Source organism: Dasypus novemcinctus, chromosome 17 (assembly GCF_030445035.2).
Source record: "Dasypus novemcinctus isolate mDasNov1 chromosome 17, mDasNov1.1.hap2, whole genome shotgun sequence".
Taxonomy (NCBI): Eukaryota; Metazoa; Chordata; class Mammalia; order Cingulata; family Dasypodidae; genus Dasypus; species Dasypus novemcinctus.
This window is the reverse complement of record NC_080689.1, coordinates 67,215,986-67,232,611: the sequence shown is the minus strand read 5'-3', so window position 1 is coordinate 67,232,611 and position 16,626 is coordinate 67,215,986. Positions and strand designations below refer to the sequence as shown.

Genomic DNA, 16,626 nt, shown 5'->3' with positions numbered 1-16,626 from the left:
CCCCACCACTTCCCTTCCAGCCGTGGCTCTGAGACTTCACCCACGCTGCTCCACTCCCCCACCCGGCAAGCTAAGAGGGCGCAAGCCTTAATCCAAATGCTGCCTCCCCTCTGCAGCTTCCCCAGTTCGCCAAGTCCCCATCGGCATCACCCACTCCTCCCCGGGTCTCCACAGAGCAAGCAGCGCGCCTCTTGTAGCACCAGTCGCAACTCGGCGTAGTTGTTTATTTACCCACGTGGGCAGGGGCCTGCCTTACCCACTTTACTAGGCTCCTCATGGAGCTGGAATGTGCTGAGCCGACTTTCTACAGAGGGAGGGTAGGGGGCAGGGACCTGGGCGCCGACAGTCACTCTGAGGCTCCCGGGGATCCGAGGGACACCTCCTCCCCTGGGAAGGCAGGACCCGCCTTCTGTAAACTGCAGCCGTGTCCCCGCCGTGTTCGCCGTCCCTGCCCTGTTTGGCCGTCCCTGCTGCGTCCAGCCTGCGCGCGCCTTCTTCCTCCCCAGCCTGCGGGAATCACTGGCCGCGCTCCACCCCGCCCCCGATGCTAGCTCGGCCCTACCCCGACCACAGGTCCCTGCCCTGTGCCCCAGCAGCCTGGAGCTACCCCAGAGGAGCCCGTGGACCCCCAGGCACCCAGAATGCCAGGCACATGCACCCCACACCCGCCCCCTCCCAGCTACATCTGCCACTCTTTTAATAGACCCAGAGGTACTTTGGACACCTCTGCACACGGACTGAGGGTCCCTCTCCCCTGTCCAGCATGACCCCCAGTCTCCACCGTGCTCCCAAGCAGGAGGAACAGGGCCACAGCCCTCCCCACTGGGGAGAGGCAAATGGACTCACAAAACACCCCAACACCGAGAGCCTCAGGCCAGAACCCACGCGGATGTCCCGAGACCAGCAACACAGACATACCCAGGCAGAGGCTGCCGTCGGGAGCATTTACCAAGCGCCAACCCCTGACAGCCCCGTACCCGGAGCCTGGCACACCACAACCCAGTTAACCCTCAAGACAAACCCAGGTGCTGGGTACTAGGCACGCCCGCTTGACAGATGGAGAAATCAGGAGGCAGAGAGGCTAAGAAAGTGTTCCAAGGTGATACAGCTAGAAAAGGACCGAGCCAGGCTCTCACCACCTCCTCACTCTCAGGGTTGCTCTGTGTAGCTCTGTTTTCATGTCAACTTACCTTTTCTAGAGCTGGTGGGGGGTAAAGGGAGACCAGCTTCTCCTCCTCCCTCGCCATGGCCCGCGTCCTGAACGATTTCCTTTCCACGGGGCTTTACTTCAAAGCTCAGTTCAAGCTCTGCTTCCTCCAGGAAGCCTTCTCAGGCTACCCCAGTCCTCTCCAGCCGGCAGCAGCTCTAACGTTTCTCATTTGACACTCAGTGCTGCTATGTGTCTCTCTGTACAGGGATTCTGCCTCTCCAGCGTGAAGGGCTGGGGCTGTGCCTCTCCAAAGCCCCTGCAGGCGTTTGCCCAACGATCCACGCGCTGGAGACACTTGGAATTGACTGTGGGGAAGCCAGTGACCTGCTTCCCTTCCCTCCCCATCGCACAAAGAATCTTGCTAAAGAAACCCAACACCCCCTCCACCTCCGGAGCCTCTGTTTGAAGTCCCCGGTGTCCACGCATCAATTTCTACCCAAGTAATTGCAGCCCATCACACACACATCATCCCCTATATTTGAAACTCTTTGCGGTTGTCATGGGAACTGCCTTTGCCTTCATTCACTGATCAGGCCTCGCAATTAGCTTTGGCAGCGGAAGCCTGTGTCAACGGCAACAGCGGGGAGGAGGAAATCCAGGAGGAGGAGGAGAAGGTAGAAGAGGCGCAGCAGCGACAGAGGGAGGAGGAAAGATGCTCCTGCTCGCGACAGCAGAGCCAGACTGGACCGTGGCGCCCAGAGATGGCCAAGGGGAAAACGGTCTCGCGCCCGCCCCCGGCCCCGCCCGCGTGCTTCCAGGCCAGCGCCCGGGCCGCCAAAGCTGACAGGTAGCCGCCGCGGCTCTGCCCACGCCCAGCACGCCTCCCTGGCTGCTGGCGAGGAGGGGTCACCTGCGATAAACCCCAGCAGGCTCTCCCCCTCCCCGAAACTAAGCACAGGGGTGGGAACACTGCGTGGTTTAGGAGCCTGAAGGTCTCCCCTCCGAGGCTTGGCACACAGCTCCCCCGGGGGGGGGGGGGGGGCGCCCAGCACCCGGTCTGTGTCCCTCCCCGGCCCTGCCACCGGCCGGGCACGCGAGGAGCATCGCCGCACACCCCGGGGTCAGGGGAGACGCCTCCCTCCTCCTGCAAGTCCCCTTCTCATCCTTCACATATTGCTACACTGAAACTCTCCAAGCACGTTCCTGCCCTTCCCCGCTGGGCTCCGTGGCTCCGGAGGTGACAGAGGCCAGTGTCTGCCCTCGGGGCATCCCTCCCTCGCAGTACTGTACTACCAGACTATACAGTAATTATCTGTTTCCACGCCGTCTCCCTCCCCAGTCTGAGAGCTCATTAAGGGCAGGGTGGCCGCCGCCTCCCGCCCCCCACCCGGCGTGGTGCTCTGCAAACAGCCGGCCCCGGCGAGGTTTCCCCAGCGAGCTGGGACGGCAGGCCGGTCTGCAGGGCAGAGGGCCTCTGACTTCCCGGAGCCGAGCTCCGCAAAGGGGACACGTGCAGCCCAGCAAATGTCCCCAAGTGACTCCAGCGAACATGACCCCCCTTCCTCTCACAGAGTCTAGGATCACTGCTCTCCCGTTCCCTCATCCCTGGGGGCTTCGGCCCGGGGCTCCTGCCTGAGCAGCCTGCAGAGCCCACAGCTGGGCTGCCAGCTCTCTCTCGCCAAGGCCACAGGTCGCGCCCGGCCCGGGACGGCGTGACGCCCCCTCAGCCCTGCCCTGCCAGGCTAGGTTAGGGGCTCCACGACGTTAAAAGGACCGTCAGGGTCGGCCAGGTGGGCTGGCCCCGGGCTCAGGAGGAACCCCCGAGAAGCCGTCTCCCTTCCACAGCTTCTCTGCAGAGCGTCACCCTCAAACCACGAGGAGCTGTAAAGGGGTGGAAGTGCAGCGACACCCCCAAGTCGCCCACTCGCTGCACTGCCTTCTCCAGAGAGAGGACACGAGGCGGAAGGGGTATGAATCCAGGGCTGGGGCAGAAGTCAGGCCGGGCGAGAAGGAAGCTCCAACAAGCCTCACCACGGCTGCTGATGGAGACTGTGCCTCACCAGGGAGCTGCGGAGAGAGCCTCGGGTGGGAGCGCCACCTTGCTCCTTCTGTCATTCTGTCAAGCAGCAGTGGGCTTCGCCACGGATTCAAACCCAGGAGAGCCTTGGCCCCTTCCGCCTACCTGACCACTTTCCTCAGGGTAAGGGAAGGGATCCTAAAATTCAAAATTCCTGAGATCAGCCAAGCTGGACAGCTAGTCCCCCAACCCCAGAAAGAGGCCCCAGGGAATGGTCAAAGACCAGGCAAAGAAGTGTCCCAAAGAATGTCCGGTGGAGATGGAAACATCTGCTTCTGCACCGTCCAACACTCGAGCTGCACACGACTACGAACACTGAGAGGGTGGTTCATGCAGCTGAGGCACTGGATTTCACCTTCTTTAATTTTAATTAATTTAAATAGCCGCACGTGGCTAATGGCCACCACATCCCACAGCTCAGGTGCAATGTGGTTCCTAAGCCTGGGGAGGTCATGGAGACTCCTGGCGACCTGATGAAAGCCACCGACCTGCCCTCCTGAGAAGGCGCACCCTGCAAATGCACAGCCTGGGGCTGAAATCCTCACAAGGGTCACAGACTCTACCCTGCCCAGGTCTGAGGCGACAACCAGGCAGAAGATGGAGTCTAGACTTGATCAGAAATGTTACAGCCCGAGTCGGACGTTTCTTCTGCAATGCAGTTGTCTAAAGAATGCGAAAACAGATGCCATGCTACACTACACGGCGTTAGCAAGAGGCCACCCAGGGCGGAAGACCCGCTGGTGGGCACCCAGCCTCTACCCACCCCAAGCAGGCCCAGGAAACCTGCCGCCTCTCAGCGCGCTTACGTCTCGGAACAACTGTGCGTGTTAGAAAATTCTTTTTTCTAACAAGGGTTCAGTCTACCTCCTTATAACTTCCACCCACTCAAAAAAAAAGTTCTGCACATTCCCCTACACAAAGGAACTGACTCCCGTGTGCACGGCGGCCGTGCTCAGCCCGCGTTCCTCCGCTTGTTTTCAAGCTGAGCCGCCCTGTTTCCTTCAATTGGCCTGCACGTGACGATGCTGACAGATCTCCTAGGGACAAGCTGTCAACACCTCCTTTTAAAGTTCAGCTCTTACCCCAGCTCTGCTTACCTGCCAGGAAGCCCCGGCTCCTTACTTGTGCCACTCTACTCTTTATTTATTCATTTACTTATTTTAGGAAAATGCAGGACTTGGCACCTCCCCTGATTAAACTGCATTGGGCTTGGTGAGGCCCACTGTTCCAGGCTGCCCCAATCTCTTTAACTCCTTGCTCTGTCCTTCACCTTAAGACCTGCACTGCCACACCCACCCACGATCCCACATGGTGAGTACGTCTTGTAAAGAGACCACCACACCTGCTGCTCCATAAGCTTCCAGACCCGCTAGCTTCCTTCCTTGAGCCCCTAAGAGTCTGTGAATGCACCCCTCTCTTCACAACCACCACATCGACGACGGGGTATGGGGTTCCAACGTCCCGAATCAGGCTGCTGGGCAGCAAACGGCTCCTGAGAGCCCCCTTCCTACCTGTTCTGAAAGCAAACACGTTAAGTTCTTAAAGCGTTTTCCTGATGACTCCTAGACCTGGGCTCCAGGAGAACCAGAAAAAGCAAGGAGCAAATCTCAAGAGGTTCTTGCGCGCGGCCTGCAGCGCGCAGAAAGGGCTTGCTTACATCCCGACCCTTGTTGGCAGCTCTTTTTAACATTTCCCATTGCAACCGCTTTCAAGCCTGCAACTCAGTGGCGTTAATTACATTCACCACCTGGTGCTATCACCACCACCATCCATTACCAACACTTCTCCATCACCACAAACAACTCCGTCTCCTTTAAGCATTAACTCTCCAGCCCTCACCGGCAGCTCCTTGTTTTAGATGGGCTTCTCTGCCTGTTGGTCATGACTTATTTCTGTTTCTGTCACCTTCTCCAAACCTCACCCCTCTTCTAGTCACAGACGGGCTGCAGACCAGCTGGGGGGCTGGTTAAGGTGCAGGTTCTGGTTCAGTAGGTCTGGGCTGGGCCCGAGGACCTGCGTGCCTAACGAGATCCAGGTGGGGCCGATGCTGCTGGGCCACTCAGTGCCCAGGCTGGAAGCACGGCTGTGAGCCTTCAGGCACCCTAAGACTCAGGAGAGCACACGCCGAGTCCAGGCAGGTGCCCCGTCAGAGCCGCACGGGCTCTCACCTGCACCAGAGGCTCTGCGCCCAGCTACACGGGAGAAATGCCACAGACCCCAGCCGCTCCCAGAATCTATGAGGGCTTGGACTCTGACCCCGCGTTTTTTGTTTGTTAGGAAGTACTGGGAATTGAACCCAGGACCTTGTACATGGGAAGCAGGCACTCAACCACTGACCTACATCCACTTCCCACCCATAATTTTTTTTTTTAAAACTCCCCAGATGATTTCAGTGTACAACGCCTGACGACATGGCTGATAAAAAAAGATGGCAACAGGGCAGCTGTACCAGTGCCTTCCCCTTAGGATGCCTTTAAGTGAAAAACTGGCCCTGTAATCTGTCTGAGAAGCAAGTAGGGGCTACCATCATTTATTTGCAGAAATCCAAATCGGTTCGTTTGTCTAGGCTGCTTTGTAAAGGACCACGGGGACCCCAAAGCGCACCACGAATCCGTCCTCATCTGCTCTAGAACTGTCAAATTGATGATGTCAAGCTTGCACATGCATGGTGTCCCAAATCCCTTTGGGAACGTGGACCTTTCACCTGCCTCAGATCTTCTGGCCCTTCACCGTCATCCCGTAAAGACTGTCCTCCCACGGCCACGAGCACTCCCGAAGGAGTCGGGCAGGGAGGGAAGGGATCCTTTCCCAGCCATGTGTGCTGGGATCTTCCCCCGGGGTCCGTCCCCCAACGCGACAAGGATTCAATGCCTGCTCTTGCGCTGGCGCTACTTACGTTCCCCCAAGCCGCCAGCCCACCCCTTCCCTCTTGTTCTCGCTGGGTAATATAGAAAAGACTGATTGTCTTGACTGTTTTCCACCAGCCTCAGCACATTCTGGCCACTGGCCTTCCCGGCGCTTCTCCTTAGAGGCCACGCCACTCTTGCATCTGTCCTCGTGCCACATGCCCCCTTTTCCACGCAGCAAGGGAGGCCTGTGACAATCGCCTCTGCAGAGGCCAGCCTCGGCAGCTGCCCGGGCCCACCGCCTTCTCCTTCCGGGTGCGCGTTCCCCGTTCTGTCCGCCTCTCCTCTTTAAAAAGCAATCCTGTCCCTCGGCTAATTCCCTTTTAGAGTCTGTGGCCGTGAGGTTAAAAACTGTTTGCGTTTGAAATACAATTTTCTACGGTCTACGGCAAACACCTCTCCCTGCCCAGCCTCCTCCCAGGCTTCGCAAACACTAAGATGAAGATTCCCATCACTCGGCTTCGCCCGTCAGTTCTCCCTGGACTGGGGGCGGAGCAGGGCCAGCCTGGAAGTCTCCCCCCTCACCCAACACCGAACCCCAGCACACGGGGCAAGAGCGTGTCAGGTGTTCGGACGATGCCGGGAGATCCCCAATTCCAACGTTCCTCGTCCCCAGACTTTGCACAGGCCTCTGCCTCAGCCACCAAGCCCGCTGGCTGAGTGCTACACAGAATACTCACACCACAGAGCTTTCTGTTCCTCCATTTCTGTCACCCACAGTATTCCTGGACACCTTTGCAACCTTATGCATACTTTCTCTTTATACACGGCTTTTTTTTCCCTCCCCATAAAGTGTTATACTCTGACCCCCTCTTATCAAGCATTCACTTCCCTCTCCTGTATGTGACTTTTCAGCGAAGCGCAGGACCCCCGTGGCTCCTTGCTCTGGGGTGTCCACCAACCTGCCTCCCTCTGCCTGGCCCCACGGACCTCCCGCGAGCACCCAGGGGATGTCTGGATGTAAATTCGTTTGCATTGCGTCTTTACGATGATGATGACGACCCAGAGACTGGCCGATGCACGGTTATTAATGCCTAAGGATGAATTCTGCGCTAGATGCTCTGGGGCGCTTCGTCCCTGTGCCCTGCCTGCCTACCTGGTGCCGGCCGTTTTGCATGTCTTATCTCGTGAAATCCTCACAACAACCTGCAAGGAAGGTGAACTTCCCAACTTTTAAAAATTAGAAAACCGGTGCTCAGAGAGGTTGAATTCGTCACTCCAGGGAGAAAGGGGCCCAGTGGGGTTTGCCCCCAAGGCCTGGAATCTGCCCTACTGCACCACCACACCCACCAATCCTACTTTGCAGCCTTCTTCCTGTGTCATCACGTCACCGGGCAGGTAAAATGAGCCCGAAGTCAACCAGCTTCCGACATCAGCCTAGGGCCTCAATACTTCCCGGGGCTAGGAACGAACCCCTTCAGGTGTGATGCCTGCAGGTGCTGCCAATCTGCCCCACCTCACTTCAGCACCCAGAGAAGTAATCACCCACCCCTGCGGTGGGAGGGACCGTCCCGGGAGCTGTCTTAGTCTCTTGTTGCTGAACTTCTTTTCTGAGCAGAGGGGCTCCCCGGCACCATCCAGCACCACTTTGGGGAAAAGAGCGAGGAGGAGACAGGCAGACGGGAAACCCAGGCTAATGTTCGTCCTCTTATCAGACGATACAAAACAGCTGTCAAGAGACAGAGCACTGCCCTGGCCAGGAGGAAGTGAGAGGAGGGAGTGGCAACTCTCAACAGGGAAGAGGAAATGCAGCCGTCGAGGATGCCAGCAGCTGGTCTGACTTCTGAGAGGCTCCCAGGATGCCATGCCTCCCCCATCTGAAGAGTTGAGGCCAAATTCTAAAGGGTCATTCATGAGCCAAAACCAAAGAAAACTCAGAAGCCAGCAACGCCGCGCCCGCTTACCCGAGCTCCCCAGTCCTGGGACGGGCTCCCTCTTCCCCCAGCATCCTACAAGTTCTGCTGAATGCTACTACCATCCCCAGGGCTCACTGGCTCAGACAGTCTCTTGGGGATAGCTCTGCTACTACGCCAGAGATACGTTTTCATTAAATGTAGATTTAGGCTAGACAGTGGGTCTGAGGCTTTCAGCCTTCAGGGACCAGGGGAAAAACTGTGAAGACAGACACTACTTTTCTTATTTTACAAAGTAAAGGCTTTAAGAAATAGGTAAATCTACTTTCCGTCAACACCTTCACTTCATAAAAGGATGCATTTTAAACACCAAGATATAGAAAGAACCTATCTTAGAATTTAAAAAGTACTGCTCTTTAAATCAAAGAAGTTAGCTTGAAGAAAATAATTCACTCCATGGTCCCTGGGAGACACTGGGAGAACTCAGCCCAGGGCCAGCACCCATCTATAGACCAGCATTCGGAGCCCCTGTCCCGGGGCATGGAAGGCCACCACCGGCCACACCTTCCCTGACCCTGGGGCCCTTGAGGGGCCGCCGGCCACGCACGGCCCGAGGGAGGCAGCCCCCTCTTGGTGGGGTTGAGCCTCGGCCAAGCCAGATCCACAGCGTCTCAGCCGCGACCACCCGGCAGCCCGGGCCGGCAGTTTACACACAAGGCTGACCGGGCCTGGCCCCGCTCCCAGCCCCTTTCACTCAGGTATGCCCCGTCTTTGCCAAAAGAAGAACTTAAACACGATTCGCAAGGGCCACTGGTTCCAGCAACACCCAGCCCAGACTGCTCAGCCTCCCCGCCACCCGCGACTGATTATGAGAAGAATGGAGTGAGACAAAGGGGGAGTGGGGGGGGGGGGAGAATGCTAGAAGGAAGCAACGGAATCAAGTTTTGCTTTGGTATAAGGAGGACCCAGCAGGTCCTCCTTACACCAAAATACCACAATCTCACGCCCAGGAGTGAAGGCTACTTCGGAGAACACCTCCTTTGCAGAAAGGTCCCAGAGGGCACTGGCCCGGCGGGGCTGCTAACAGCCCCCGACATCAGCAACATAAAGGGGCTGGACACTGGCTCCAGGCTGGGGAAGCTGCCGCCGAAGATGAGATCCAGATGTCTGCCTTACCCAGAGACTGAGAACACAGGGCACGAGCCTGTGGTCCCTGGGTCAGGACATGCAACTTCCACCGGGAGGGGACAAGACGAAGTGCATTAGGGCAGACACCCCAAGCAGAACCCACTTCCCCACCCCCAACACCTGTTCTTCCTCCCCAGCCACGCCACGGGACCACAGCCCCACCGGCTCGGGGCACAGCTCTGCACGCCGCGGCTAAAGGAATCCCGAGAGCGAGTGCCGCCAGCCCCTCCCAGCCACAGGTGCCTTCGCCCGGGGAAGCTCGGTGGCTCCCAAGCCGGCGGGGAGGGGCGTGGAAGACCATCCAGCATAACTCCATTTCTGAGGAAGGGGGCCCTGAGTCGTCTGGGTCCTTGGACAAATGCGGAGCAGGGCCGGGGAGCCCACAGACCGCGCAGGCCTCGCGCGTCTCTGTCCAGCGCCAGTTCCGCTGCCTGGAGCGACCTCAGCCGCTACACTGCTCTCCGAGCCGCTCAACTTCTCTCGCTCCTACTTCTGCCAACTCTCTGCTGTCGCGGCTGCCACCACCTCCAGCAGACAGCTCGTCACCAAAACGGAAAGGACAGAAAGGTCACAGCCTTTCCACTTTTCTCCTTCACCCTCGCCTCAACACCTCCTTGCCTCCCTCTTCCACCTTCCCCGGGTAAAGGGAGGACCTCTTACTGGGGCTGACCGCGTCGCAAACGCACACCACTCATTCATTCAGTGAGTAGCTGGGTACCCACTACACGCCAAGTGACGGAGAACACGGAGATAAGAAAACGTCTTTGACCCCAAGTACTCGGTCCAGTAAGGTAACCCAAATCTATGGGTTTCTCACTGAAGTCTCACAGTTTCAAGCTCTCTTGCCATCTTTCTGGGGAAAATGAAGGTACCCAAGATAAAATCGCGTAGGGAAGGGAAACCTCCTCCTCCACCAGGGCAGCGTACATAAAACCACCCTGCCACTCCAGAGCTTCCTCTCCAAATCCATCAGCCTCCATTCTTTACCTGGCACTACCTGTGCCCAGGTCACCCCAGCATTGGTGTGAACTCCAAAAACAACTGAGGCTTCCAACAGGACCAGAAACTGCTAGAGAAAAAGCTGGAGATCACTGCTCTAAGTCAGATGCAAACGCCAGGCAGCAGGGGGCTAGCTCAGAGCTGAGACCCACCTGGGCTGTCCATCTGTCCTGCAAAGGGGGCTCCAGCCCTCAGCTACGCTCCTGATCACAGCCCCTCTTAGCGCTAGATCAAGAGAACCTGAGAAGGGAAAACAGGCTCAGGTGGACGAACCTTGACTCAGACGCTGGGAAGCCAGCGCCCTCGAGGGGACTGGGGGGGATACTCTCAGGGGCCGGCTTACCTCCTTCAGAAGCCCCGCTTTCTTCTTCAGCACCTCGCACTTGCGTAGCTTGCAGATCTGATGGGTGCGGCGGTTGGTACAGCTGGTGCAGGCCCCACAGTTTTCCAGCCGCCGGCAGGGCTCACAAGCACCACACCGCTTCCGCTTCTTGCGACCATCTCCCCCCCCTCGGAGCTGGGGCTCGCTCCCGGCCACGGGGAGCACAGGCCCTTGGTAGCCCCCCACCATCACCTGGCCCTGCGGGAAGTCATAAAGGCCTGGCAGGTCCGGCTGGACGGCCAGGGGCACCTGAAACTGGCTCATGGCGCAGCCAGAGGCGGGGGCATAGGTGCTGGGACAGAATCCTGGCCCAGTGTCCTGCTCGGAAAGGCCACCAGCGGGTCCTCCTCGCCTCAAACAGTCAAGATGCTACCAGGGCGGAGGCAAGGAGCTTCGGTCTCCGGGATGGGTGCCTCTTCTCAACCCCTCTTCACCTCCTCTGCAGCAGTCTGATGGGGCTCATGCGGGGCCCCCTCTCCCACCTGCTGGGGCCCAGGACCTGGGGCAGGATGCTGGCTGCGGCCCCCCGGGAAGGGATCATCTTGGCTGGGCGGGTTCCTCATCCTCACCCACCCGGGACCCGAGCATGAGGTGGAGCAGGTGGGTGTGTGGCGGGGGCAGGGCAGAGTGGGGCGTTTCTCCTGGTATTTCTCCTCTCGTGGGGTCGGGATAATGGAGAAGAAGGCACTGCCTAAAAAAAGAGACAGAAAGGGGAAGCGCATCACTCGGGGCTCAGGGACAACTTTCAAACGTTACCTCTTCCTGTTTCTGGGAAGAGAGAAAATGGGGGGAAAGGGGGCTTGCACAAATTCAAGTCGGCCCGGGACCTTTGGCAGGGCGCAGCCCCGCACCCGCGCCCCGGCTGAGGGAGGTGGCCTGGGACCTGACAGGGCGCTGAGGGGGCCGGGACAGCCAAGTGCAGGAGGTGGGCAGGGTGAGGGTTCTAAGAAAGTCGGCCTCCGCCCCACCCCCACCGCAGGGGCCTGTTCGAGTTCCCCGAAATTCCCACACACGCACCCTTCAGGGGAGGCCGCCGGGCCTTCCCCCGGGGAGCAGAGCTTCCCACAGAAAGTTTGCTCAGCGGCGGGCTCGGCGGGGCTGCCGGGTCGTCCTCCCGCACGGAGGTGGCCTCGAGGCGGGGGGCGCGCCCGGGAGAGCCCGCGCCAGCCGCCCCGCCGCGCCCGGGGCCCGCGCCCCGCCCGTCGGCCCGACCCGGGGAGGGCGCCCCAGGCCGCCGAGGGGGCGCGGGCAGGGGGGCGCGCTCGAGCCGCGGGCCGGGCCGCGCGCGCGCCGCCGCGCGGGCTCCTTTGTTCTGGGGCCTCGGCCGCTCGGCTCCGGCGGCTCCGCAGCCCCCGCCCCGCCCCGCCGCCCCCGCCCGGCTCCGCTACACTGTGACCCCCTGCACCCCCGGCCCGTCCCCCGCAACAAAGTAGCGGGCCGCCCCCCCCCCCGCGGCCGCCCCCCGCGCCGTCCCCTCCCCCCGGGCCGCCCCCCCCCCCGCCTCCCCGCCGCCCCTCCCCCACCCCGGAGCCGGAAAGGCACCGACTGCACCGACCTGCCCGCCGCCTCCGGGGCGGAGCGCACAAAGGGGCAAAGTTTCCCGGCCCGCGCCGCCGCCACCGTCGCGGCCGCCGCCGCCGCCTGGGGCGCCCGCCTCCCGGAGCGCCCGGCCCGGCCGAGCTCGGCGCGCGGAGCCCCCCGCCCGGGCCGAGGAGGGGACGGCGCAGGAGGAAGGAAGAGGCAGCGGCGGCCGCGGCGGCGGCAGCAGCAGCAATGAAGGCGGCCGCGGGACTCCCCGCCCCCCGCGCGCCGCGGCACGTGCTCGCCCGGGGACTCCCCCGCCCGGGAGGGCGCGCACGTGCGGCCCCGCCGAGCCCCGCCGGCCCCGCCGCCGGCCCCCGGGCCGTGCCAGGGGAGGGCTCCCGCAGAGGGGGAGGGGACGGGGCCGGCGGGCCGCGAGCGGGTGGGGGCTGGGCCCGGGCGGCCGCCGCGCCTCTGCACCTGCAGGAGCCTCCCCCCCCCCCAGCCCCGGCGGGCGGCGCGCGGGGCGGCCCTGCCGGGACCGGGCCGCCCCCCTGGGTCTGGCCGCCCCCGGCCTCCGGCGGCTCCGCGGCCCCGGCGGGCGAGGCGGGCGGCGCGGGGTGGGGCACGCGGACCTCCCAGCCTAGGCCCTCCGCCGAGCCGGCCTCGGTCTGTCCCCACTTCCTGCCACTCCCTGCCGGCCCGCGCGCTCCGGGACGGCCCCGGCGCCTGCGGGAGCCCTGAGCTCCGGGCCCGGCTGACCCCTTCCCCAGGCTGGGCTCGGTCATTCCGAGGCAGGACAATAGGGGACATCGCGTGTCTGCGTACCGAGTCCGCTTGGCGGCAAGGAGGGGTGCCCGGGGCAGAGGCGGGCCGGCTGCGGGGCACCCCCGCGGGGGTCACGTCCTAGCGCCCTGCCCGGGCGGACCCCAGGGCCCTGCCATCTCGAGCCTCCCCCGCGCCGCGCTCGACTCTTTCGCGTCGAAAACAAAGACTAATCCGATACCCCCGCCCTGTCTCCCAGAGGAGGGGGAACGGGCGCGTCGCCGAGGGTAACCCAGGAGGACAGCGTTCAGGAGGGGCTCGGCTAGCCTCCGAGGGGGCCGCGGCGCAACCGAGCCCCTAAAAGGCGGCGCAGACACTTTGGAAAGTCACCCCGGGCTGTGTTCCAGATAGGGTGCAAGGGGCAAGGCACAAGAATATTTCCAAGTTGCCGAAGTGCCCGTTGTCTCTGCTGCTTTCCTTCCCTCACCTGTTGTGCAGGCCAAGTAGAAATTCCAGGTTAGATTAATTCAACTCCACCCATCTGGCCTGACTGCCAGGCTGTCCGCAGCTGCCTGCCACTACCTACCTGGGTTGCTGGGGAGAAGGGTGGGACATACACACATAGACACACACACACACACACACACACACACCGAGGCAAGTCCTGGCAGAAACTGCCACGGGGCCGACTGGCCTGACCAGTCTGGGTGGTGCTCAGGGAGCCAGGTACTGGCAGGCGTCCCCGCCCGGCTGAAGCTCACAACCCAGCCAGAACTGGGAAAAGAGCATTCGGCCGGCTATTTAGAAGGGAAAAAAAAGTAACTGATCTCAAGTGGCGCTGTCCAGAAAGCAGCCCCGGGCGTTGACAGAAGCCGGTGTTGCCTGGAATCCCCCCTGGCAGGCCCGATTTTGACAGCCGGCTGGGGTGACTGACTTGTCAGTTGCGGGGTGAGTGGTGAGCATGGCTGTGATACTCTTTTCTACCATGCTTTGAGAGGGACTGGAGAGTTTCTCCCAGAATTGAGAAAAAATACTTACCGAATGTACTTTTCAGTCCAACATGAGAACAGGTTGTGAACTTGTAATTGTTTTGAATGTCATAATTTTTTTATGTTTTTGCACTATTTTGTTTTAATAAAAATATATTAAAGAAAATGTGAAAAATACAAATATAAGAAACACATCACCCAAACACAACCACATTTAACTATTTGCTATATTTCTTTCCAGATTTTTCTCTTTATAGATTTGTTCTCTTCATAAATATATATGCATGTATCTACGTGTATATATATAGTACAGTTGTTTATGCTGATTACGAATTTTGCTATAACACATTTCCTATGTGTTATACAATCCCCAAAATGACAGTGTGACAACGAGGTCAACAAGATGGCTCTGGAGTCAGAAAACTCCGGGTACCAGATCTGTCTCCGTCACTTGGTAGCAGTGTGACCACGTAAAGGGCTGAACATAGGCCATTATTATTGTTTAATCCATAGAACAACCTTGTGGGGTAAGAAACTTTATTAAATCCATTTTACAGAAAAGAATACAGATTGTTCAAGGTCACTGAACTCCTAAGTCGTGGGATCCGAATTTGGGCCCAGGTCTCTTTCTCTCTTCTGTCTTAGCAAGTGGCACCAATGTCAGAAGGCTTTTGTGAAGTGACCCTCTCTCGCGGATTGCTGATGAAGAATAAACTGGCATGGCAAATTGCTGGGGTGGACGTCCCCGGGGAGGCGGGCGTGGAGCTGAGGGACAGAGGACTAGCCTGGAGACGCGGGTGAGCACACGGTAAGTGAAGGCGCTCAGCAGGGGTAGGCAGGGCGAGCAGCGGAGGAGGGGCCAGGAACCCCAGGGAACAGCAGCTTGTGAGGCACGCAGCCGGCAAAGGGGACAGAAGGGCCAGCCAGGGAGGGGAGGGGAGCCAGGCCGGGCCCCACCCGTCTGGCAAAGCTTCTCCAAGCACTTCTTCCGCCGCAGCCTTATGCCCAGCTGTCCTGGCGCTCATTCTTTTTGCCTGGAGAAAACCCTTCCCGCTCCACACCTCCCAGCTACCCCTTCTACCTGCAGAGTTCTCACAAGTCTCCACACAAACATCATGTCTTCCATAGCTCCTCAGATTCAGCGCACGTTTGGCACTCTCTCAGTTATCTTACCAACATTGTAATTGCTCGTTTCCCCACAGCTATGAGCTCCTGGGGGGCTGGGACCCTGTCCTTTCACTTTTTTTTTTGGAGGTACTGGGGATTGAACCCTGGACCTCGTACATGTGAGGCATGTGCTCAACCACTGAGCTCCACTGTCTTCACTTTTGGAAACCCTAGACCTCGCGCCCAGTCACTGTACTGAAGGAAGAAATGAGATCAGAGAGCCTGACCGAGGAAATATTCCAGTAACACCGAGGACCCCCCCAGCCTTTCAGGGGCCCCAAAGATCAAGTCCAAATTCCACAGGTCCTGACTTCCCAGGGGTCCAGCCTCCTTTGCTGCAGGAGTTATGCCTTCCTTGCGGCGCTTGGTGCAGGAGAGCAGCTGGGGTGGGCAGGGCGGTGGGGAGCGACCCTTTCCAGACAGGAGCAGCAGCAGCACTGTCACCTGGGAACTAGTTCCAAGGACTCATGGAGAGCCCCACAGCTAGACCTACTGAGTCTGTCTGAACAAGCCCTTCAGGGGATGCGCACTCAAGTTCAGCACCGCGGCTGGGGCCAAAATCCAGCCCCCAGGCTCTTAGAGGGGTGGGAGGAGGGAGGCGTCTCTGACCAGCCGGCCTGGCGGGTCCTGCCGCCAGCTGAGGGCGGAGCCCCTTTCAGGCAAACTGCTCCCCCGAGGTCCGAGCTTGGCTGCCCGGCTGCCCCGAGGGCTGGAAAGGGAAATTCCCTGGCAAGGGGAGGAAACCAGGACTGCGGGACGGCAGGAGCGGCAGGGGGCATTTCCCTGGATGGGGATGGAGGGGGGCTGGGGAAGAAGGGGGGCTTCCAGCTCCACTGAGTTGGCACTGGGCAAAGGAAAGCCAGGGGGCAGGAAGCATCGTGGGTCATGCCATGTGGTTCTCCGGGAAATCACAGCGCGGAACCAGCACCGCTGGGTGTTTGCTGAGCCTGAAGATGATTGACTGTGCCCAACCTCGTCTGAAATGCTTGGACCCGGCTCCTTCTCTTTAGCTAATAAGTAATCTGTCCTATTTGAAAAATGAGATTTGTAACCTGGGACCTTTTGAAGAAATGTAAATATATATGGATGTCCACACCTGGCCTTGGTTTTAAAGACTGAAGGCGCTGGGAGTTTATTTGACGTTGGATGCATTTCTACTCTAGTCATGTATTTGTTAAAAATATTATCAGCTAATATTTGCATAGAGCTTTCCATTCAACAAAGCACTTCCACACACGTCATCATCGTGTCCGCCCAGAGTGGCTGATACACCATATGTGCACGTTACTTTCCTTTTCTTCCTGTAACATGGTTATTATTATTATCATCATCACCATTTTATAGATAAAGGAGCTGAGACTCGGAGAGGTAATTTATCTGAGGTCATTTACTATTAAGCAGCAGGATCAGATCTACGATCCAGGACCTCTGAAATCAGCCATTCGGGCCGATATGGGGCAGAAGTTGGCATTTTGTTCCTGGGAAAAGGGAGATTGATCGGTGGAGTGCTGCCGGATGTGCACTGGTTACTGTGCACATGCAGAGGAGATCTAGCTATGCTTTTGAATAGTTCAGCAAATGCCTTCATGTTTTATAACTATTTTTGTGTCTGTATTTTGTATTTGGGTT

The 16,626-nt window shown here is 59.2% G+C and overlaps 1 protein-coding gene across 1 annotated transcript in view; it reads right to left on the bottom strand.

The window, feature by feature from the left end:
• Nucleotides 1-13,417, bottom strand: part of TET3 (tet methylcytosine dioxygenase 3) — a 113,006-nt gene extending 99,589 nt beyond the window's left edge. The window contains 2 exon segments of the mRNA XM_058278929.1: nt 10,517-11,246; nt 13,329-13,417. Coding sequence (XP_058134912.1) covers nt 10,517-10,819 — 303 coding nt within the window. The 5' untranslated portion in view covers nt 10,820-11,246; nt 13,329-13,417.
• Nucleotides 13,418-16,626: the final 3,209 nt, after the last annotated feature.